The 25,246-nt window shown below is 42.7% G+C and overlaps 1 protein-coding gene across 3 annotated transcripts in view; it reads right to left on the reverse strand.

Annotated features, from left to right (window-relative positions):
- MAN1A2 (mannosidase alpha class 1A member 2) overlaps positions 1–21,138 on the reverse strand; it is a 142,017-nt gene extending 120,879 nt beyond the window's left edge. Inside the window, exon 1 of one of the 3 annotated variants that reach the window (XM_069785922.1) lies at positions 20,215–21,137. In XM_069785922.1, the coding sequence (XP_069642023.1) occupies positions 20,215–20,522 (308 nt within the window). In that variant the 5' untranslated portion in view covers positions 20,523–21,137. Of the gene's footprint in view, positions 1–20,214 lie in introns of all 3 variants that reach the window. The other 2 variants (XM_069785924.1, XM_069785923.1) reach the window with 2 other exon arrangements.
- Positions 21,139–25,246: the final 4,108 nt, after the last annotated feature.

Here is a 25,246-nt window from a genome sequence, read left to right on the forward strand (position 1 = left end):
TACAGCAGTTGTTTTTCTTTATTCTACACAAAATTAAGTATTTGTAAACACTCATTTTTCACAATGATAAAAACAAACCTGCATTGATAGCAACTTTTTCCCCAGAAAACCACAGTCCTACTTAAGCTGCCCAATATTAAACAGAATCCTGAAGCTAGCCGGACTTAGGTGGCTAGTTTTATAGATTCAAACACCTGAAAACCAATGAGATCACTGGTTTCTGTTACACCTTAATTCTCACCCTTCTGAACACATGAAGAGCCATATTAAAGGTGCATGTGCAAGTGTAGAACTGGCACTTCATACACTACTTAACATTTTAACATTCTCTGGAATGAAAAGTTTTGGTTTCTCAAAAATATAATTCTTAGATAATTTTTTACCTAAAGAAAATGAATTATGGGTCCCTTTTTGTACACCACCAGCAACTGTTTCAGTATATGCTCTAGGGAAACTTGCACTATGTCTTCAGCACTACAGTGCTGACTTGCTACTCCTTCACCCTCTGTACTAGCTACGTTGCCTGAGAGTTGTGCCAAGACGGAATGCTGGGTTCATAACCTTACATTTGTCCAGGAATTTTGGGAGGGGATGGGGACAGAAACAAGAACGAAGTGACAACAATGGAACTCCAATCATATATGTGCATCACACACGGCATCCTTGCTCTCCCTTCTTTCCTGATCTTCTTTGCCCCAGAATTACAAATCCCCCTTTCGCACATGATACTCCCAGAAGAGGAAAAAAGGTTCCTGGAGGCATGCAGAAAATCTTCAGGAGTGACTGAAAGGACCCAAACAGCCTCCAGAAACTGAACAAGTTTTAAGTAGGAGCCTTAACCAGCTGAGAAATTCCTTTTCCTTCTGCATACCCACATGGTAAAGAAAAGGAATTTCTTAGCACATCTATTGATTACAGCATGCTCTTGTCCAGATAGTTCAGCTCAGTAACAGAACATGTGATATTAGTTTGACTAATAAGCTACGAAGAGTTTTCTAACATTTCACCTGAGGCAGAGAAACAGCAATATATGAGAGAACATTTAAGCAAGAGAAACAGGACTTCAGCTGTTTACCTTCACAAGATATAGCTTGAAAACTTTTCTCCAGCAGATATCAAAGGCTTGCTGAAATCACTGTGTAAGAATGTCACAGAGAAAGCTGCATTAATTCCTTGCAATGGGAAGTGCTAAATATAAACATATTAAATACTTAATATACCAGGATAGCCTCACTCTCCACATGTGGTAGGACAGATGATGCTTCTGCAACATTCCATGTAGACATTATAAGCTTGTTCTAAAATGAAAGAACAAGAGGGGACATACTTGAAAAGAATTTGCCCCCCCCAAAAACCCACCAAAACACCCACACTAAACGTGTGAGTCCAGGAAGAACAACAGTAGAAAGAAGATAACCCCTGATCTACTCTTGTTTTGAAAAAAAGACCAAGCAAACCATAAAACAGACCAAGACGACTTTTCAAGCAACACAATTAAAAAGCGAACACCTCTGTTAACCCACTTTTATAATTAACTTGATTTTATTTTGTTAAGAACAGAGCTTCAAAGTTTCATTTAGTTTCAAATAACAATCAGAAAAAAATATTACTGTGAGCAGTAATATTAGGCTGACTTTTGAAAGTGTCAAGTAAGTAACCCTAAGAACAGAGCTTGGGACACTAGAAAAGAAAAAAGGTGCGCCAAAAATTTTTTGCTGTATAGAATTGTGTTTGGGGGTAGGGGGTGTTTAAGGAAACTAAGAAGCAGCAATCACTAAAAATTATGAAAATCACTTTAATGTCCTAGTGATACAAAATGGTTAAGGCTGGAGATTTACACCCATTAGAGACTCCACCATTTGCACTCATAGAGGATGACAGACTCCTGCTATCAGTTACTATGTAGGTCAACAACAGAGGAAGAGGAAAAATACCTTGACAGGGTTTCACACATATCAGCTTGCAGCAGGAAAAAAAAAAAAAGACTTCAGCTACAGTTTCACATTATATTTAAGCTGATTAATACCTAGCTACTGCCAAGTGAAAGGTCCCACTCAGCCTTGCACCAGCTCTGGCACTTGTCAGTGGCTGGTGAACTGATTGAGGGTCTTAACACAGTTAGACTATCTGGGGGCTTCGTAGTGCTCTCCTGGGCATTTGTTTGTTCTGAGCTTTTTTGCATGGACTTAGCTCCCTGAATTAGCTGATGGTGGGGTCGGATGACACCCAAAGCTACCATGGGTAAAGAAGCAGGAGCAATCTTCTCTCTACAGATTAGTCCACACAGCATTCCAGTAACAGAGCCTGCCAGAGACAAATGTGTAAATTGTAGCTTTAAGGGGACTGGTATAACAAGAAATAAAATTTAACTGTAGAGCTCTGAGGTAAACAGTCAAAGCCAACAGTAAAAGGCAAGGATCTGCTGGAAACTGAGGACAACTGGATGAAACCATGGTGAGATAAACAAACTGACTGGACAGCCCACACACCATCTAGAGCAGACATCACCAATGCAAGCATGAGCCGTGGCAGGTTAAGCTTTGGGAAGTTCTTCTGACAAACTCAGAGGAGACCCATCTGCAGACCCAACTTCCAGTCGGAGAGGAGATGACACTGCCTTCACCATCTGCCCCACGTAGAGAAGTCCACCTGCGTGGACTGGTGAGAGAATATCCCTGGATGAGTAAGAGTTGCCCACCATCAGCACAGGTCCCCTCTCCTGATCACCAGCCAGACAGCGCACAGGAATGCAGCCTCCCTGGTGTTGCTGCAGTGAGTCACTGATGGCTGGAAAATTAGTGGTTCTGTAGAAAGAAGTCAACTAGCATGTGAAAGATGCTTGTATGTCCACACATGCTGCTGATTTATTTGGTTACAGATTGGTTGTGTATGATCACAGCATTAATACGATCAACAATAATAGCTGGAATATTGGTTTACATAATAAAGGATATTTTAAGTCTATATTCCTTGTATCGGTCACCAGCTCTGTGCAAATCATTCTTTTAAGTTTCAGGGCTTTAGTTGCCCTGCAAAAGCAAGCTCCCTTGCTCCTTATGCTGGTACTCAGGAGTCCAGGCAACAAGCCAGTCAGCCAGTGGTGAGCTGAGCCAGCTGAAAAAATCACTGATCATTTCAGGCCAAATCAGGTCTCCTAACTGGCTGACTGCCCAAACACTGCTGTTGGGGCAAGGATATAGGCAAGATTAAATGGCTGGGGACACAGCAGAACAGGACATGAGCATCAGGTGTTAGAGACCTGCATGTTCAGGGATGTTAAATTAGAGCCCAAGCTACAAGGACCATGTTTTCTGCATACAAACTCACATGGCCATTACCCACAGTCATTCCCTCCTCTACCATCACTTCTATCCCCTCACTCAGCCATATGGTTTCCTCTCCTCTAGTTTATCCCAATGATACGGCTTCCTCCATCAGGTAAGAGTCACTCCCCACCATCCCAAATGTTATTTATGCCTTACTGAGCACCAACTTGCTTCAAGTGTCTCCTCTCCCCAAGGCCACTCTGATTAGTCTTTGAAAGTTCACTCAGCCAATGCCTCTTCTGATACCTCAGACGAACAATGTTGATCTTTTTCTACTTAGGGAAAAAGGGGCAGAAAGCAAAAGGCACTATTTCACAGTCATCCCACCCCCTTTTATTTTGCTCTGTGTGCAGTTCCCATCTCCAGGTTCCAAAGAAACAAATTAATTGCTGCTCCTCACCACAACCAAGGCCCCGGCTCAATTTCCTCCTCCAAATTCCTGTTCCTAATCAGGTACTTTTTTCCCTTTTCCACCCCCTATACTGGAAAAATGAGAATTGTATTAACTGAAGCAATGTCCTCTTCCTGATGTCTGTGTTCAAAAGGGGTACCGCAGCAAGTATGGTAGCTCCCTCCTTTTATACCATGAGTCTTCTGCACAGCCTGATCTCCAGCAGTAAGCCACAAGACTCCCACAGACTGAAGAAAAACAGCTGGAGAAAGTTAGCAATTTAAGGCAATAGCCATGATATTAGATAGTCTTAGCCCCAAAACTCTCAATTGTTCAAATATAAAATAAGTTGACAGCAAAAATACACATAAAGAGAGAAAGGCCACTGCAAAGTGAAAGTAGCAAATAGTGTATAATGTAGACTCAGAGATGGCAAACTTTCAGGTAAGCAGATGGTACTAGACTTTTCTGCACGGGAAACCCCCTGGCAGGTCCTACAGAGCTCTAACAAAGTGACTACCCTCACACAGATGTTCTGTTGATGGAAGCTACCACATTTCCATAATGCTATTTTAACTTGCCCAGCCAGAGTTGCTTTGCACATCCCAGAAGCAAGAGTGCTTTAAATATCGTATTGGAAGTTCAGGCGTACTGCTCAGATTTATCTCCTCCTCCACCTATAATTGTTACCACATAGCTATATGGTAAATTGATACCTCTATTAAAAATAAGTGTATTTAAAATAAGAATGGTAGTCAACATGCAAGGTACCATAAGCCATGCACTAAAATGTTGTATGGCAAAGAGATTGAAGAGGAAGAGGAGGAGGAAAACCGTGCCATCTACCACGAGACTGATATAAGCTCTTCGTTACAGGGGAACAATACTACTAGGGGTGTGCAGCTTAGTCCAAACACAGTTCTACAGCAATTTCTCTTGACTTGCTCCTCTCACCACCAAGAAACAGTTATGCATAACCCTCCTGGCTAATACAGCATCAGTGCTAGTCAATTAGCCTTGCTGTGGCATGGGAGCAGCATTTAATTTATCTGAAAGACACAGATCAGCTCTTTGCACCGCAGGACTGCCAGGATCACACCACTCCCCAGCACTCCCTTCCCTCTATGTGGCAGCAGTTTAAAATGTAGTCCTGCTTCATGGAAACTGGAAGAATTATGGGGCAACAACGGAAAAAAAAATTAATTTTAACTCAGTCTCAGAATATCAATAGCTTTCAGAAGGTATTTTGTGACAAGTTGTGAGAAAAACCCAGACAGGACAGGAGCCGCAGGCAATGTTCCGTTGTTAAACACACTCCTTACTTATTTCAGGGGAAAAAACCAAATATATATATATAGCACTTATACTGTGAGTCAAAAGGATTTCATATGAGAGGACACAGACTGCAGTGTGGATATACTTTTAACGGTAATATTGGATTAATTAAAATAGAAATACTCTAAAAGAAGTTCTAAAAATACTCTAAAAAAAGTTCTCCCATACAGCACCGCTGGGACTGGTTAGAAGGAAAGAACAGCAGAGCTTTATACCTCTCTACTTAGCAAATCAGCCAAAACAGTAACTAAAGATAGAGCAACAAAATACCTGGAAATCATGACGTACAGTCTAATCTGCACTGTTCCACAGAGCAACACTGTATCTCATTACTCCCAAAGTTCTTTAATCTTGTCAATAAAGCAGAGGATGAAAGACAACTGTGTGACAAATTATTTAGCCTTCCAGGTGCTTTTAATAAGTTTCCACATTAAAATAATCCACCCTGCTAATAAACTACACAATTTTGATTCAAGAGACAGATAATTAGGTGTTGGGGTTTTTTCCATGTAAAAAAGACTAGAAGAGCAACACTGGATCAGTAACTCCCCACCCAAAAAAATATAACAATGCAAGGCTCACACTTACATGAGCTCAGTACACTTATGAATATGGAAAGCAGTTTTCTGTGCCTCAGAGGAGAATACAGTTCTCATCACAGAATCACAGAAATGTTGAGGTTGGAAGGAACCTCTGGAGGTCATCTGGTCCAACGCTCCTGCTCAAGCAGGGCCACCTAGAGCCAGTTGCCCAGGACCATGTCCAGAGAGCTTCTGAATATCTTCAAGGATGTAGATATCATTACCATAAATTACGCAGTGGAGTTTCCTCATATGTGAGCAAACTGCAGAGAATATGAGTGATAACCTTCACTCTCAAAAAGACACCTTCCCAGTTGCAATGTCTTCCCAACTGAACTAACAATATTGTTGACAACCAACTAGGTTAGTAAAATCCAGCACATAGTTGTGGCCAGTACACCCACCCTGCTAGAAAGTAAAAACTCTCTGGCCATGGAAGAGAGGAAAAAACCCAGAGGCCACAGGTTGGAAGCTGAACTGCCCAGTGATGCCACATTACTGTCAGCAGGTACACGCATCAGGAATAGAGAAGTGTTGACCCTCGGCCAGTGGGGATTTAAATTACCATCTATGACCACAGGCCAGATTCGATGAGGGTATAAATGGGGCCCCTCCAGAGGGCATTTTGAGCCAGTCCTCCTCGGAGCAGCGGGTCTGCAGTCGGGGACTCTCCCCTTGGGTCGGGTCGCTGTCCTAGGTAACTCCTTGAGGTTGAGAGCCCTCATCTAGGCGAGCGATACGCACATTTTGAGTCATCATTTCTAAACCTTAAGAACTCTTAAGTCAGCTATGTAGCACTAATTCCCCTTACATCATTGAGCCTGTGGTTCACTAATGTTATCGGAGTTCTAACCAACCTCTTTTATTGAAGAATAAAATCTGGTTTTAACACCTGCTTGATTTGATTGCGTGTGTCTCCGTGACAGTAGTCTAAGGAATGACTGACCCATAAAAAAGGTAAGGATGTTAGCATCACGATGGTAAACACAACAGACGGCAAAAAAAAAGTATAGAAGAGGAAATTGTGATGTGTAAAATACTCTTACACATTACAACTAAGTCAGTTCAAGACAACTTGGCATTCTTTGGGAACTGCTGAGCAGATCTTTGTTCATACGCATCTGCAATAAATATACTGTCAGGACACAAGAAGTGAAAGAAAATACAGCAAACGAGCAATGTTTCAGTAGTATATATATATAGAACTCTAGTATAGTAGTACATCTAGTATATACATCTAGAACTATCATGGATGTTTTTCATAAACCTACAATAAAATTAACAGATTAAACTAAAGCAATGAAATGTTGATTAACAGCTATCAGTGCTATTTCCAGTACCAGTGAAATACTTTAAAATATTTTACAGACTATATATACAGGGTTTAGATGTATGCAACAATAGATGAGTTGGACACAAACTACTCTTGACATGACCAAGACAGAAAATACACAGAAGTACTGTAGCCCAGAACATGAACCTAAAACAACCAAAGAGCTTGGGATATAAAATGTCTCAGCAATTTGACCTTTGAATTGTCTTCATCAACAGACTCTCAGATTTTTCAGAGAGCTTTATAAACAGTACATAGTATACACTGTGTTATCTTCCTCTGTTAATTTGCTTAATACAATCACATATACATCCAGCATGTGAAGTCAATTTTCTTCCTTCTCCACCATTGCTGTAGTCAACTTTCTAAATTCCCAGCAACGAAATGCAGCTCATGGACAGTTGTAGTCGTATGTTTGATTCCTCTAAGATTTTAAATTAATCTGTTTCATTAACTCAAATGATTACGGCAACTTCCTTACCTCCTTCATGTAAAAGAGGTCATTTCCCTAACAAATATGTTATCCATAATATAACAGTACATAACTAAGAAAGAGATGACTCAAACAAGGTAACATTGTTGATTTGACTAATGGAAACTCTGGAACTAGAAAACAACCCACAACTCTTTCCTTCAGTGGCTGTAAGCAACAAAATCATGTTTATTTTGAGAAGTTCAGACCCAATAGTTTCAAACATACTGGTCCAGAGTAAACAAGCATGCAGTCCCAAGATCACCAAACCAAGAGATTCAACTCTTTACAACCCAAAGTCCAGTGTGACTTTGGGCTCCGCTCCACCAAAAACAAACTGTTACTTTATGACAGGATACTTTCACAGCTGTAAGCCACAAAAAGGTAGGAAGAAGAGTGAAATTGCTGAGACACCAACTTAATTCAAGAGAAAAATATTGACTCCAAAAGGCATAAAATCTCAGAAAAAAAGGGGGAATTGGAATATGTTGACTCAGCAAGATCAAGAATCAACCCACTCCAAGAATCAAAGGAGGCTGATATTTTCCTACCTTACACCTTCCACGCCAGCAGGGACTCATCGAGTTGGTAAGCACACTAATCCTCAGTAAACAGCCTGACTGGCAAGGTTCTCTGCACAAGCCAGCAAATAATTGCTGTGTATCTCCTGCCTGAAGAACCTCTGTGTATGCTAGAAGATGCCGAATGCATACCCATGGCAACTTTATAGAGAAAGACTCTATTTCTGAAGATCAATGCTGTAGCAAATGCCACATCCTTGCAGCCATGGTCATGCATGGAAGTTTAATATTAGTTGGAAGATCTTTCCAAACCTAAAGATGCTGCAAAATCAAGCACTCAGACTAGGAAATGTCACCTTCAGTCATTATTGTTTCGGATTCCAGAAAGAAGGGATGGGAGAAAAAAATAAATACCATGGTTTGTGTTCTTTAAGATAGCCGTCAAAGCCTAGTGTAGCTTCCCTTCTTGAGGATTTCTTAAGTTTTATGGAGACATGTATTTAGTCTTGCTTCTCAGAGGTTAAAGTTCAGTCATTCTTAGTGGGTTAAAAGAACATGAGGCCATATTAGCCATCCATCACCACAACGTGTCGGGACCACATCTAGACTTTGTGGGAGAAAGGTTGGGGCAAAGGCTATCTGTGATCTGAAAAACAGCACAGCATAAAGGAACATAAGAAAAAATTCCAGGTTATGCTTCCACCCAATTCCTCCTATCCTTCCCTCCCCTCTCAGCCTTCCCATCTCCACATAGCAGAGAAGATAGCGATGTCTCAGACTCCACGACCATTGGACAGCACTTGCCACCTCCACAGCCCTGTTTTATTTCAACTGTTGAGCACTGAACTGAAAACAGTAAGGTCAAATTGCTAAAAATAAGCAACCGATTCTATAAAAAGGAGAGGTAGAGCAAAAACTGAAAATATAACCCCAAAAACCGTCTGCCACAAATGTTTTTGAACAGTCTGATGTAAACATAAGGCTTTCTAAATCTCAAAAGACATTCTATTTTAAGCATTATTGAACCCACCCGAAAGCTAGTGAGGCAAGGTTATGGCTGGTGCAGTTTAAGGCAATTTTTCAAGGCAGCTTGGAAGAACTCTACTTGCAGTCTGCACAGTTTCCAGAATTTTTTCTTATTAACAGAAGTCAGATAGAAAAATGAATTTGTTAAGTATCAAATTTAAGGAATACTTTGATTTTTTTATGCTTCCACATATTTTCTAGTTACTAGAACACTAGACAATATTACATAGTTTGCTTTTTTCTAAAAATTCCATACTACGAACCCATGAAGGTTCAAAACAAAATTGCTAGGGAAGCAAAGAACAGCAAGTAATTACGACTTACTCAAAAATCATACACACCACTTTGGAGTTCGGGAGGGTTGTTCGTTTGTTTACTTGGTAGTGTATGAAAGGAAGCTCCATAGATAATTCCTTGGGTTTTTTTCCTTTCAAACTCAAAAGGCACACTAAATTTTTCCAGGATCACCACCAGCAAATTCTAGAGTATGAAAAATTTTGAATAAAATGACATACCTTAATGGACTAAATTGCAATCTTGTCCTGGGGATCGATCAGGTGACTTGCATCAGTATCTGAACCTCCCAGACCAAGGAAAGGTGGCATTTTCTTTGCAGTGCCCCAAGTTTCTCCTGCAAGTGTTCCTGCAGGTTACATTACCACTTGAAACGTCACATATTTCATTGAGCATAATGATTCAGGCATCTTGCCAAATTGACACGAATATGTCAAGCCTCATTTTTCTTTGTAATAGCAGTAGACTGGATGATCTAGTCCCACTGTAGTGTGATGGCCAGATGCTATTCTGAGAAAATTATGTCTAAAGAGGGGATGGGGCGTGTCAAGCAAACAGCTATGCATAACTCCAATAGCATATCCATCTGAATAAAATTAGTGCTCAAGTGATTTATAGAAACCAAAATAAACATATGAAAAGACTGCAAATGTACAAAAACCAGAGCAAACCAAGGACCTGGGGTTCACATGTTGTGTTCCTAACAAACACAAAGTCACCATTAGGCATTTGACTGAGTCAATAATCTGTTCCCATCGCCTACTTTGGCCAGCAAGCAGCTATCAAATGCTGCAATGCCAACAAAGGACTGGGTAAAAGCCAGCCAGAAGCATTCCAGGTTCTCTTCATCACTGGTTTTTTGTTGTTGTTTTTCACATCAAGTAATACCAACAATAATGGGGTGATATGGGGGGTTTTGTTAGGTTTTGGGTAGGGTTTTTTGGTGGGTTTTGGTGGTTGTTTTTTTAAAAAGAGCTTCCTTTGGTTACCAGTACAACTTTGAATGATTCCCAACCATTCTGTTCACCAATATCACTACAAGAAAAAGCTGAACCAAGTTCATAACAGAAGTTATTTATAAAAACTTCCAGTAGAAAAATCAGTCACCTCATTAGCCATTGGTTTTAAAGTTTCACATGCAAGTATTGAAATGACAGCAGTGACAACTGATTAACAGCTTCACTAAGAGGTTTATAGATATCACATATACAGATACCTTGGTATCCTTCCATAGGTATCAGTCCCTCAGTATAAGAAAGTTCCCAGACATGTTATAAAACTAAATAAAAAAAAAAAAAGATTCTCAGTTATCAGGGTGACAGTTATTGCAGTACAGTTAAGTTCCCTTCCATCATCTGGGATGTGAATTAGTAATTCATTTCACACAGAAACAGGCATAACGTTCATACTCTATGAACTTTTCACTGCCCTGATCTGGACCAGCTTAACAATTATAACAGTTAGTAGATCCAACTTGACTGTTTTTAAGTACCTAAATCAGTATTTTTAACAGTTCGGAGTAACAAAAACCAGTTAAAATAATGTGCAAGATATAGTGATAAAACCAAAGTTAAAAATTTGTTTTAATTCTTAGCACTATTTCTTATTTATTTTGATTTTTCCTATTTACTGGAAAATGGCTGTTTCACAGACCCATTAATATTTTAATTGCCATGGATTCCATTGTCTCTAGAAGGTAGCATTATTCACAAAAGTAGAAATCTGAATTCCTTGAACACCCTTTATAACATCAGAACTCCATGATGCAGAAGAGCCCACTTACCCCTCTGCAGTATTTTCTTCTCCAGAACACTGTACATTGCAATTCAGAATTCAATACATGCGTTACTTAATAATTTGGAGAACACTTTCCACTCAAATAGAAGCCAACGACAGCAGAACAGATGCCTTTAGGAAACTAAGGATGTGTGATTATAGCACTGGGAAAACAGACACATGCTCGCATCATCTGCAATTATTAAGTTTAGAATTAAACAGTCTTCATTGTTTCCAAGATAAACCCGATTAACAAGAGATTTAAAAGGTCACTAGAAACATGGTTCTTAGTCAAACTAGTTCACGCTATCATTTCTTCAGGACTCAATTTTCTCTTTCTTTAGGAAAAAAAAGGGGAGGCAAGGGGGAGAAAAACATCGTATCTTATCCAGGAAAATAACTGCCCTCTTCTCTAAGAAGCATCTTTCCCACTACTTTCGCCATCTCAAACAAGCCCAGAGTGTGGTGAGTGTTTTTTCAAGTTTTGTTTTTAAAGCACAGAGCAAATTTTACGTCATAAAAATAATGAAAACAAGCAGGAAGTTTGTGCTCCAGAAAGTCAGCTCTGGATTTGATTTTTTTAAATATATTACAGAAAGGATGCAAGCATTCTGGAGCAAAAGCAGATTCCCTAACTTGCATAGGGAAAGTAGTAAATAGCACTCAAGATGTAATGCATTTGTAAAGGCATATTACACATCCAGAAAAGTCTGCTGAAGAAACAGCACGTGCTGTAAGCTATTCTTAGGAGCCAACAAACCTAAACCATGAGTACAACCCAGTGTATTCAGCACAAGTTTACTTATCCAGCAGGATATTCAGAGCAAGAACATGGCAGATGTGATCCTCCCCTTCCCACTGCAGGATTTAAGGGATATGCCACTCCCACAGGCAAGATGTTTTTCTTACCCTTTGTGAGCACATTCAGTTTGATCCAATAAAAAGTAAAACGGATTAGTTTGATTTACCACTGATGGTCACCTGCTCATAAGTGGCCTGACTGTACACTTCAGCAGTTAAAACATGTCAGCAGATCCCAGAGAAAAAGGATAACAAATTACTGAGAGAGAGAAACTACTTATGCAGCTCGCCTGTGCAAACTTCAAATGCCTTGCTGGCCTACAAACAGTGCTAAACCTCAGCTGAGATGAATGTCATCTTGCAAAAGTCTTCCAAGTTGCTACCAGCACACATTAAATGTGAAAATTGACATTCCTGTGTGCTGGTGTTAATAGACACAAAGTAATCTCATTTACAAGCTCTTAAATCATTATACAGCAAGAAAATAGTTGCATCGTATGCACTCCCTTAAAGCTGTAATTTTGCTCATGCCATACTGATCAGATTACATAACATTAAGCCAAATGAAAACCTCAAACTTGCTCTCTTGAATAGCATCATAGAAAATAGCTACCTGTCCATTGTAAGCCTCAATGGCAGCACTACAGCAAGGAGTTGGAGAAGCATTTGCAAAATCCTCTGGTGGTTTAAGAGGTGACTACCAAGTAAGAAAGCACATAAAACATTAATGAAACTAATGCTGAATACCATATGCAAGGTAATCCAGTTCATGACTTTGCATAATAAAAATATTTTTAAAAAATTAAGGCAGCAAGACAGAATCATAAACACAAGTCAACATTTGGGCAAATAAATCTTGTAAGGAGGAGAACTAACATATCCCCATACTTCATGCATCAATGGCCTTTAGCTTTCTGTCCTGTTTCCTACTGCCTCAGTAACGCACCCCATCGCTAGTGGCACCCCATAAAACCCAGCTCTTTCCTGCCACAGGGTTAATTTCCAACCACCCTTCTCCAGCGATCAGTGAAGAGCAGAGGACACGAGCTGCGGCTGGTTCAGAGGTACACTTGTGCCGACTGACTAGCAGCAGACCAAGTACCACAAATGACTCTGCAGACCATAGCTGTGAATCTTCCTTCAGCACTGTCCCTATATAAGGTCTTTCACCCAGCACTGATATACACACAAGATACAGAAACATACTTATTTGGACAGGTCACCCTTTGCTGCTGATAGATGTTACGGAGGATAAAGACGGAATAGAGAACAGAACAGGGTCAGTGAGCCCTACAGGTGAACATATAGCACAGCCATGTAAGCTTTGTTTGCTTAGAAGACAAGGCTAAAGATACCTTTAAAAAGCAGTCTCTGGCTTAGAAAAGAAGGTTAATAAATAACCTAAAACACATCTTCTCAATTTTTTTTTTTCCAAATTTTAGAAACAACAGCATACCTGGTTAAGTACTCAAAAAACAAGAATGGAAGTTACCACAGAAAATTGTCTCCCCCCCCCCTTTTTTTTTTTTTTTTTTGAGATCTTCAAATACTAAATAATACAAATAATACAGACCTCCAGATCTTTACTGGAGTGAATGGATGAAGCTACACAATTTGCTCGGTACAGGACACTAGATCAGACAACAACATACAGACAAAAGGAATCAAAAGCCTACAAATTTTATGAGCAAACATATATTACAAGAACTTAGCAGTTCTCGAAGCTTGTTCCAGTATCTCCCCCCGCCCCGTGAATAAGCGTATTTGCTCTCAATACAGTAAGATAATAAAGTAAAATCTATTTGTTGAATTTGAAGACAAATAGCAGAAGTCATATTGATCAAATAAGAGGTAAATAACTACATTGCAAATGCAGGTACTTTGGAAAAGTTACAATCATACAGGACATTTGAAGCCCTCAGACTTTTTATTGCAAGGTTTGGGGCAGCAGGAGAAAGGTACTACTGATTTTTCCCTTTTCTTGGCCTTACTACCCTGTTGGCCTGTTGAACACTCGTCTCCCCACAAACAGTTAACTTGCAACAGAACTCTGAATTTTAGTAATAAAGTGATAATCTAGTTAATGAATTAAGACACATGATAGCACTCGCTTGAGCCTGCAACTGGAAATGAAGGGAAAAGAACAAATCCCACGAGCTATATCCAAACACATGCCCTCAAGTTCCCACTTTGTTAGCCTGAATAACTGCTGTGCGAAACAGCTGCCTGCCCATCAGACCAGGCTTTTCTCAACATTGAGAGCTGCAATAATGAAAGCGTGGGCTGGTGGAATAAAAGCGCTGACTGTGTTTTGGACTTCATGGGCTTCTTAGGGAAGGACATAAGAAGAGAAGAAAGGAGTTACAAAATTTTTTCCTCTTTGCTCATATTCAGTCACAGTTCAATTGTTATGAAAACATGTACACATACAACACATGATGCCACCAAACTTGTAATTAGGTTTACATACATTTGTTGTAAGGAAGCAAAAACCCATAGCTCAGAACTAGCTGAGTAGGATCGAGATGTTTGTATTTTCTACAGGAAAGTGAGAGGATCAGAACATGGGAGAACTCTTGTAATGCAATATGCCCACAACTAGCTGTGCTGCTTACTATTGCCTGCACTGTTACCATCATCAAGCAACCCACATTTATGCTAAAGTTCTTTTGAGATTTTAATCTACAAAACTTCGAATGAACCAAAGTGCTACTGCCTCCCACCCACTAGCTGGCCTAAACCCAGCCAGCAGGCTTTCTGCAGTTTTCCCACGCCTGATTGTTTTCCAGCATGTAGACAAAGTGTAGATCATGCAGAAAACCAACAAGTTAAAACTTTTTTAAATTTACTTTTTTTTTTAAACTGGAAAGGATAAGAACTGGAGAACACCAGCTCTCGACTCTTCTCTTTCATAATACAGGAAATACTTTGACAAACTGGAGTACAGCAAGATAACTTGAAGAAAGCAGCACTCTACATATGATGTAGGCTGTTCAGCAGATGGGGGGGGGAGGAGGGAGGATATCTAGACAGATGGTCTGGAATTTGCATTTTGTAATTCAAAGATGAAAGCATTTCTCAGCCTACAACATAATGCGCTAATTTCAGCAGAACCTTAGAAATAATACAAGGGGGTACCTCTCCCACAGTCCAGTAAAACTTCAGGAGAAATTCAAATTGAGTTTAAGAGTATAATGTGGGGATTCCAGAAGAAATCAAGAGAAATCATACTCCCAAAAATCTTCAAGTACCAGCATCATTTCTCAAGCCTCTGCTCAAAATGGAGTCCCGAATAGAGAATAACATGTAGCCACTAAAAACTGAGAAAAGTCTCCAGATAAAGATAGCCAGTGTTCTTGCAATAGCTTCAACAGCTGAAGACTGGCACCAGTTAATGACTTCTTTGCCCTAGACATAGCAGATGTTTCTGAACCCCGACTTGGAACCTACTACTCCTGCCCTCTTCAGCTCCATAGGTGTCACCACGAGGACCTGCATCTCCTGCACGTTGCACCCGAAAGATGCTTTGCTTCTAGATCAGGCACCTCACCTTAAACTCAGTGCCCACATTTCAGAGAGACTGTGGCAGCTACTCTGAAGACAGACTCAACTTCACGCAATGAAAAATTGGACAGAGAAGGAATTGGGGCCCAGACCCTACAGTGGCTCCTGATTTTTCAGGGGAAGAACCAGGTTCTCCAAGTCACAATAGCAAATACTCTTAATTACACTAATGAGCTGTGCCTCAAGTAAAGGTGGGAAAGGAAGAGCAAAGAGCACTTTTATACTTGATGGCATGGCAGAGGATGACAGGAGACACTGATCCCACTGAGTAATAGAGGTTAAATTATCTCCTCTGCCCGCTTCTACTATGGCTAATTAAGTCATACAGACCAGAGAAGATAAAGGTATTCAGAAGCAGCATATTAAGCCTTTCATGTTTCTTTAAAAAAAAAAAAAATGCAGGATTTCAAAGAAGAAATTAAGACTGAAAGCTCTTCAGAATAATTTTTGTTACTTTCACCTCCTAAAAGTAGAGCCGGCAGCCGCTACTGCCGTAGAGCCAAACATATATTGAGCAACAGAAGAAAGAGCACTTTTAGACTATTGCCATACAGCTGCTGACCCCAAACTGGTCATATCAGACTGTTGAGCTTATATCTTTGCATAACACAGAAGTCAATATTCCTTAGCTTGACAGAAGCAAAGTCAAACGTATGATTTACACTGATCTATACCTACTCACACACAGAGGCCAAGGCAGTTGCGGTGGTCAGTTGTATTAGCAGCACCTGCTATCAATCTGATGACATGAGGGCTGGTGCGTGTTTTGGTTTTTTTTAAACACAGGCAGGAATTATGACTCGAAGTAATACACAGGAATCTAGCAGCTGAAGATACAGCTCTGCAAATTCTGAAGGACTGAATTGTTGGCACAACAGTAGTCCAAGTGCTGTTACAAAGTGGCTTTGCAGCTTTGAGCTCATAAAATTACATTATTCGTTGCCTTAAGGTTAATGTACTTTTACCACAGAAATGATCTTAACTTTCGTCAAGTAATATAAAGAGCCACTGCTCGACACATCATTAAAGAAACAAGTCTGCTCAATTTCCATATTACAGATAATCTTATTTCAAAAAAAATATGATAAATCAAGGAGATTACAGGACATCTGCATTCTCACTCATTTACATGAGATGCCAAGAAACCGTAAGCATGTTTTGTTTTGGTTCCAAAGCTATCTTTCAGACCTGGTACTGAAGAATAAAATACCTACGGCGGCTGGAAACTAACTGGGTAGTGAGAAACACCTTAAGTGGTTTTGTGTGGCAGGGGAGATGCTGAAGTTTAGGAGAAGTGACAGTTAGCTAAAACCGTGTAACAAATTTTGAGTGACGCACAAGTTTGTTTGGCAAGATGTGTCTTCAAAACTGTGCTGCTCTCGTTCCAGAACCTCTGCAATATCCTATCTGAAATGGAGAGAAATTCATCTTTGGGAAATGAAATCAATTTTTAAAAAGCGTGTGTATGCACATATCTTCACAAGTCCTGGACTAGTCTTTTCTACTATCCCTCCTCCCAGAGGCAAAATTTTGTGGTACACCTTTCCAACAATATTAACCCATTCCTCATGCATTATCCTGCAAGTGCACACGAAGAGCTTAGCCATGAAATGAACAGCTAAAAATAAGTGCTAACTTGCACTACAGCCCATCCATTTCCCAAAACATAAATTGCAGTTACATTCCAGATTTTAAACATCTTCTTACAAGAAAGTTGTTTTTCTTTGGACAATAGGCAAGGACACTATCATCCTTGAACAAATACTTAAGACCATCAGGAAGGGAGTGGGGCTTCCCCCCCCTCTTTCTTCCTGGAAGGGGAGAAGTGAAGAGGGACAGGAGGGGTAAAAAAAACCCAACAGGTTAATGGAAGATGCAAAGTGAACATTGCCAAGGGGCAACCACTATAATAATAATAATAAAAACACTCAAGAATGTCAAGGGTGCCCAGGGGAAGAGGTGGGAAAGCAATGTGAGGAATACAGAGAAGGTCCAGCGAGAACCACTGTTTGTACACCCAACACTAAAGCATGGCTGCATGACAACCCTCTACCTACAGCATTGCTATATTTTGCTAGAAGATAGAAACATGAATATCCTCCAATAGCCTACAAAGCTCAAAATTTAAGGGGCAGGGGAAAATGAGCATTAAAATATTATAGCCTATACACCAAGGGAGAAACATCATAATGATATGTGGGTTTTATCATTTGATAGAGGTCAATACGAGCATTCACAGAAGAAACACTTTCCTTTAGTCACCAAATCAACACACCTGTCATTTCATGATCAAGTATATACTTCATATGAATGACCTTAGATCTCTGATCTGATTTCTTCTGAAGACCCACAATTCTTGGAAATACAGCTTGTCAATCTATCATCACACTTCACATCTTAGACCGCATCCTCCTTTGTATTACCAGTAGGTTAATTTCTCTTGATCTTTTGTACCATAACTCCTCAGCACCATCCAAAAAACAACACTTACAGAGTAGCTGACACTTGACTTTGCTCCTTGATAGTAAGCTGAAGAAAGTTTTCCCTCCCAAACTGAGATAACAAGTAATCTAGAATTCACTGCTGAAGACCCTATACTTTCTCAAAATACCATCTGTCAATGTCCCTGTAATCCACGAGCAGGAACTGAGCAATGAAAATGGCAACAGGTGTTTTCATTTATGGAAAACAGTCACCACAACAGCTCCAAGCTAGCAAATAGCCTGTTGATAAGACTATGTGGTAATAAGCCAAACACATTGCTCCAACAGTAAAGCACATAACCTTGCTTCACAATGCATATTGTGGCATTCACACAAGTGCCTTACAAGCAGGTTAAGTAGGCAGGCTTTTTTAGTAGTTAAGATATGCTTGGAGTAATCCAATGGTTTGCAGAGCTAAAACAACATGAATAGTATCTATTCTTGCTCAAATAGCAACTCAAAAGGCAGCAATAAAAAACTGGACATGACAGGGACAATTTGGGAAGGGGGGGAGGTACACACATTTATATCTAATGGAGGAACCACAGGAGAGTTAACTGATGACAGTATAACCGCTTAGTTTAAGAACAAATCCCAAACAAGCAAAATGCATTTAGCTCCGGCAGTTGTATGTTACTACTTATCTACGGGACAGAAAAAATTAGTACGCACTTCATTACTAAACCTGTATCCTCCGTAATTACACTTAAAGAGGAAACCTGAAAAGGACCCACATAAGTAGGTTAGTCAAGAGCATCACACTCTAGAACTATCGGCATCAACAAACGCCTTTTTCTACAGCCCATCTACTGGGCAACAAAAGGTACAACAGTCACAGCTGGAGTTTTGAAAATTTCTGAACTCTTCTTTTTGTATCATCTGTCTTCTATTTTAGACCCTGATTTTGACTGCATGTACTACCACAGCGACTGGGGAAGCTAAGAAATAAGATCACAAAAAACAAAAAGCCTGTGAAAGATGAGAACTTCAGAGGCATATTAGAGAGTGTCTAAACCTATATTTTGTGCAACATTTAACTGCAGCAGCGACTAACATCATAGACAAAAGAAGTCCTTGTTAAATACTAAGCACCCATGCCCTTTCCGTTAGGGAGAAAGGGCTCATGACAAGTGCCCCAAGACATCCAACGGCAAAGATGCCTTAAGGAAAAATACCATAGTATTCAGGTAGACTTTATCACCCATAACACATGAATAAAAAGAGGCAATTATACCCTCTCCTTTTAATCTAGCACAAATAACCTTTAAATAATTCTTCTGTCATGTCAACAGGATATATTTTAAAACGTTCTCAAAGGAACACTATCAGCATAAGTAACCTTTCTTTAAATTTCACTGTATTACTAGTTTGAGTATGGAAGAGCATATATTTTATCACCCGTCACCATCACATTTTATATATCCTTGACAGTGAAGAGAGATCAGTCAGCTTCCCTGTGATCCAGGCACTAGGGTAGGATTTAAGCAATTAAAGTATGTTAGCAGCAAACATACTGTATAACCCTCATTTAAGTTTTCTCAATCGCAGTTTTGAAGGCTTAACTTCACATGACCCAGTCTTGAACATTTAGAGGCTTGCACGGCACAAAGCTTTAGGTGGCCCCAAAAAGCTATGAGCAGCGTGACATTTACCTTTGTTACTCTTAACTACTATTTTATCTCCGGTTTCTTTACACTGGCAAACGCAAACAAGGAAACTTAGCCACCCGCACCTCCAATTGTCTGGAACAGCATTATAACGAGCGATTTTTAGGGGCCAGAAAAGGCAATTGTGCCATCCACACAGACTAGTTCTGTGTCCTGCGTGTCGCAGGCTGACAGCCTCTGGGTCACAGCATGAAGTCTTTGTCAGATCAAAGTTCTCACTGCACTATTCAGCAACAAGCAGCTGTTTTGGGTGAGCACATAAAAGCTATAGAAAAGATGCAGCAGGTTTTCAGTCACCATCTCCACAAATGCCGGAACTTAACCCCCTTCCTTCCACGACCGACCCAGGGAATGGGCTCGGGCGAGGAAATAAATCGGTCGCTGGAAGAGAGCTCCTATTTATCCTCCCAGCCCTGGCTAGCCAGCAGGCTAAATCCATGCCAGAAAAGAAAACATGGAGCCACAGCTACATATGGCAGCTGGAGGACACAAGGCTAGCGCTCACAAGTTGATACACGCCGGGAAGGACGTGAGGATGCCGGAGAGAGGAGCGACAGCAGTGCGGGAAGGACCTATTCTAACGCATCTCCCCTTCCACCCGCGGTCCCGCTCCCACGGGGGACCCGCTGGCCGCCGTTACCTACCTGTGCCGGTGCTCGTCGTGCCCTTGCCCGTGGATGAGGAAGCCGCCGAGGTTCTTGCCCCCTTTGCTGGTGTCCACATGAGGAATGAGCACATCCTCCAAGCCCAGGTCAAAGCGCTTGTGCTTCGAGGAGTCGGGGAGGAAGAAGAACGCCCCGAAGCACAGGGTGATGAAGGCACTAAGAATAAGGAGCAGGATAAATTTTTCGGAGAGTCTCAAGGTAGCCCTGTGGTGCGGGAAGGCGGAGGCCCCCAGGTTCAGGGGGGGCAACCTCCGCCCGGAGAGCGGCAGCAGGGCGGGAGTGGTCATCCTTCCGCTAACGACCACCCGGCGGGGCCCGCCTCAGCCCCTCAGCAGCCCAGCCCGGGCCCGGCTCCGGCTCGGTTCGGCCACCTCCCGGCCCGGCGCGGGGGCTGAAGGCGGCTTCACCATCCTCCCCACGGGTACCGGGCCGCGTCCCCCCCCCCCTCGCCCGCCGAACCACCGAGCGGGGGAGGCAACGGGAGGGAGGGGAGGGGGGGGCCGGGCCGCCTCGACGGCCCCCGCCCCCCCGAGGGGGGGGGGGGGGGGTTGCTCGGCCGCCCCGCTACCTGCGCACCGTCCCTCTCCCTCCCTCCCTCCGCCCCGGGGGCCAGCAGGGCCCCTGAGCGGGCGGCCACCGGGTCAGCGGCGCTCCGCGGCCGCTCGGCTGCGGGACTCCGCCACCGGCGACAGCGCCGAGGAGAGACAAGGGGCTGCTGAGGGCCCGGCCTGACCCTCGGCGTCCCTCCGCCCGCGTCCCTTTAGCCGGGCCGGGCGGAGGTTCATCCCCGCCGCCCCGCTGACGGAACGGGGCCGAAACGGCGCCGGGGAAACGGCCACCGCGATTCCACTCAGGACCCTCTCCTCTCGTCTCCTCTCTCTCTCCCCGCCCGCCCCTCAACGGCGCCTGCGCGGCGGCGGAGCGGCGCAGGCGCGCTGGGGGAAGCGAGGGCTCGAGGAAGCCGCCGCTGGGAGAGAGCCCGCCTCTTCGGCGGGGGGGCGGGGCCTGCTCGCGCTCTTCTCTGAGGGAGGGAGGGGGTAATGGCGGGCAACGGCCGGGCAATGGCCGGGGCAGCTCGGTAGCCCTTCCCCGACGGCTCGGCGTTTGCCCCCCCCCCCCCCCCGCTGCGGGCTCCTAAACGGCGTCTTGCGCCTCACCGGCTGCGGCAGCGCTGGTGTCTCTTTGCGACCGCGCTGCTCTTAGGCGGTTAGGGGGGTGGCAGGTCGGGCAGCATAAACGTGAGGTGGTTTTGGGGGGTTTTGGGGTTTTTTTTGGAAAATAGCGCGCAGATCTGGTTTAGCGCGGGGTAGTCTTGGAGACCTCGTGAGGTAAAGCCCCGTGGGGGAGTAATATTTGTCTCTGGCACGACAGACGCGTCCCTTGAGAGCCGCACGGAGCTCTGAGGCGAGGGCGCGTCACGCCACGCATGGAGGCATCGAGCTGTGCCCCCCACCGCCCCTCCGTGTAATTTGGTTTATCGTAAGGGGCTCGGCCTGGGTCAGCTCTCTTGAGGGCTGTGGGTCTTCCAGAAATAGTGCCAGCTCTGGTGACTTTAGCTGTTTGAGCCATCCAGCTCCCCGAGCCGCTTTATAAACCTGCGGGGATGCTGAGGCAGAAGTGCTACGAGAAGGGGCGTAGGTGAAGTGACAGGCAGAAAACAGATCTGAATTGCCCTTCGCAAATACGAAACGTGACCGTTTTACCCTGCTCAGTCACGGCTTGCTGCCTGCGGGCACGCGCAAGGCAGAGTTAGTTCCCTGGTCTGTAAAGGGTTTCATCCAAAAGCAAAAGGAAAGGTGAAGTAAAGGCCTGAGCAAGGTAGATGCAGGAACCGGATTCTGAGGAGTTAAAAGAACAAAAGTAGGTCCGTAAGTTTGGGAGACAAGTAACACCTGCCGCTCTTCTCAAAGTAGGGTGTTTTTCACCTTTTACAAAGTTAACCCTATTACTGGAGCCTTGAGTACTCCCAGATTATGGAGAGCAGAGTGTGTTTAGTGAACCTGGCAGACGAGGCTGAATCCCAGCCAAGGAAATATAAAGGCAGGGGAGACAACAGGTCGGTTCAGCCTGCTGACGTGAAGTTAGCTGGGCTGGAGAGGACTTCCAAGGTGGAAGGGCAGCAGCCTCAGACAGTGGTAGGACCGATAAGTTTTGAGGCATGTGTCCTGCAGACAGACAGAGCAGGCACAGAGCCAAGAGTGGCTTCCACTGCCACTAATACTGCCAGCACCCATGAGTGGGGTGCCCTTGATCCCAGTCACAGCAGCTGCTGGTATCTGAGCAGAGCAGGTCTGATAACAGACCTAAATGCCTGGTATTACTGTTATCAGTCTTATACTTTAAATATTTTGAATCTTTGGGGAATTATGCTGGCCTGTGGAAAAAAACATCCCAAGTCCAGCTGGATGTGCTGAATTAATGAAGGTTAGTGCTCAGCTTCTGGTCTGAGTCTGGTGTACTATGGAAATTAAGCCCTCAAGAGAGGTTAGTTTGGGAGGATTCCAGGAGGGAAAGCAGCTGAGCTAGTAAAAAAACTCTGGCGGTCAATGTAGTGGCACAGCTGTGGGTGGGTCAAAAAAAATGAGATTAATAAACACTTAGGGTCAGTCAGGTTATCTGAAGTTAATTGATCAAGGTGAAGGAGGCCATCTTCTACACCAGATTAACTCTTCTGCTCTGATCACTCCTTATGTCCTCACATCCAAGCTATGTATCATGCCTTGCTGGATCTTTTTGCATAAAGTGTCAGAGATAATGGCCTTTCCCATCTGTCCACCCAGCTAAACTCTTCCATCAACTTATATTTTTGCCTCCTCTTCTCTGTTTTTTACAAAGAGGACCCACGACAATGCCGTGCAGCAGACAGCTGGACCCTGCTCACTAGTCTTGGACTAGTAAAAAACAGAATGAAGTGAGAAACTCTGCCATGAGGTGATAAAAACCAAAGAGCCAGTGTCCGACAGAGATACCAAAGAGAGAGCATATACAAAAAGAGCTGTATTATCAATGATACTACAATGCACTCCAACCAGTACAGCAACTAAGCCTAACATTTTATGATGTTACTGCAGGATCAACAGGCTTCAACTGGTCTGTTGGGCATTTCAGCTGTCTTTGAGTTTTGATCTGGTAAAGTATCTTCAAGTCTTCACATGTTAAATTGCTTTCTTACACAGTCTGGAAAAAAAGGATCAGTCCATGAAGACTTTTGTTCTTCAGTCTTTTTGCCCTTTGCTTCACTCTTCTCTGCCAACTGCTAGTTTCTCTTTTGCTTTAGAAGACTGAGCAGAAGCTTCCAGTTTCTTTATAAAATGTTTCTTTGTGTTTAGCTCCTTGCAAGGAAGTGACATTTCTGTAGGGTTTGTAGTTAATAATGACCTTTCCAAATTCTAAAGCATCTGTGTCTAAACCATGATGAAGTTTTGTATTTCTACAATTTTATGCTTGTTTTGACTTCCCTACTCTTTACCAAAGTCTAAGAGTAATTTTCATCCTTTGGTTCTGTCATACTGGGTAATATACATATCCCTGTAAGTCTGCCAGTGATTTTCCACGCTGCAGTGGTGTTGCTCTGTAGCTGAACAACATTAAATATAGAACTATATTGAATTAGTTGGTTTTGTGAGCCTGTGCTACACTATATAGATTCTGCATCTATTAGTGTTTTCTCAGATATGCCCAGAACATTCTCAGAAGTGTCCTGTGCTGAAACCTAAAGGTTTTCACAGGAACCAGGGATTTCTTGTACTCACTGCCTTGTCTTTGATCAATTACTAATGTAACTGGGAGCTTGAGGTGCAAAAGTGCTTGATCATCAGCACTGAAGTCACTGTATTACCACAGGCCAACATTTCTGGAAAGTTATTAGGGTAGTTCACATTTTTCAAAGGTAGACAAAGTAAGTCCTGTGCAATTACAGATCCATATCCACTTATTACTTCTTTCTTCTTGAAATGACCGCAATGATCCCTTCTAGCATCACAATCTGGGCACACAGTCTGCAATCATTATTTGCAAAGCCGCCTCTTCACTTTTCTCCCAAGCCCTTTACAGCCTTTCCTCTGGCCCCCAGGTTCCATGGAACGTCTGACATATAGCTCAAAACGGCATTCACATCCTCCTTGACCAGATGGTGACTGGGCTCTGGTGAGCGTACTCTTTGTGAAATCTAGTCTCTAGTGGCTGCTGTGACTCTGTCTTCATGTTTCTCATCCTATCCTTCCAATCACTACTTCTTTGGAAGAGACTCTTCACCCGCAGCCAAGCTTCACCGCAAGACTTAGGTCTTTGGCCCATTTCCCTGCTCTCTATATACCTCCTCCCTGTGTTGCTGAATGTTTGTAAGCATACATTTTACTATTATTTCTAATAATCAACCTCTCCAATTCAGATCCCATTTTGTTCCAAACAACCCTTACCTTTAGATCTTTTTGAGGAAGACTAGCCCATGTTCATCCTCAACATGGCTATAGCAGGATGATTAATACTGCCCTAATCTCATTCTCCTACTTCTCTTCTTGATCAAGGTGGGGAACACAATCTTCTCGTAATTCAGACCCATAACCCATGCATGGTCTTCTGCTCTGAATTCCTCCGTCCGTACTCACATCCAAGTTCTGAATCACACGTTGTTGAGTTTTTTCTGTGTAACGTATCAAAGATACGGACTTTCCCATCCATCACCCCAGCAAAACTGTTCCACATAGGCTTTGTCTTGCTTCATTGTCTCTGGTTCTTACAAAGGCAGTCTTGCACCTTTCCGGTCCATTCAGAGTGCTTCTGGAAAGATGATTTTTTGTGTGCGATTGCCCTTGTGTCAAGCTTTGCATCCTCCCGATCTTTCCTGACATGCCTCCCCCTCTGCTAGCATTTCTGATTCATCACTAAGACACCAGCTCCTCCTACACCCAGGTGGCCTATAATATCAGCCTCCAGCACCTATTTATTAATGTTTCAGGTATGCTTTCTTCTATGATTCCCTAAGGCATGAAAAGACTTGCACATCAAAAAG

This window comes from Haliaeetus albicilla, chromosome 6 (assembly GCF_947461875.1).
Source record: "Haliaeetus albicilla chromosome 6, bHalAlb1.1, whole genome shotgun sequence".
Classification (NCBI taxonomy): Eukaryota; Metazoa; Chordata; class Aves; order Accipitriformes; family Accipitridae; genus Haliaeetus; species Haliaeetus albicilla.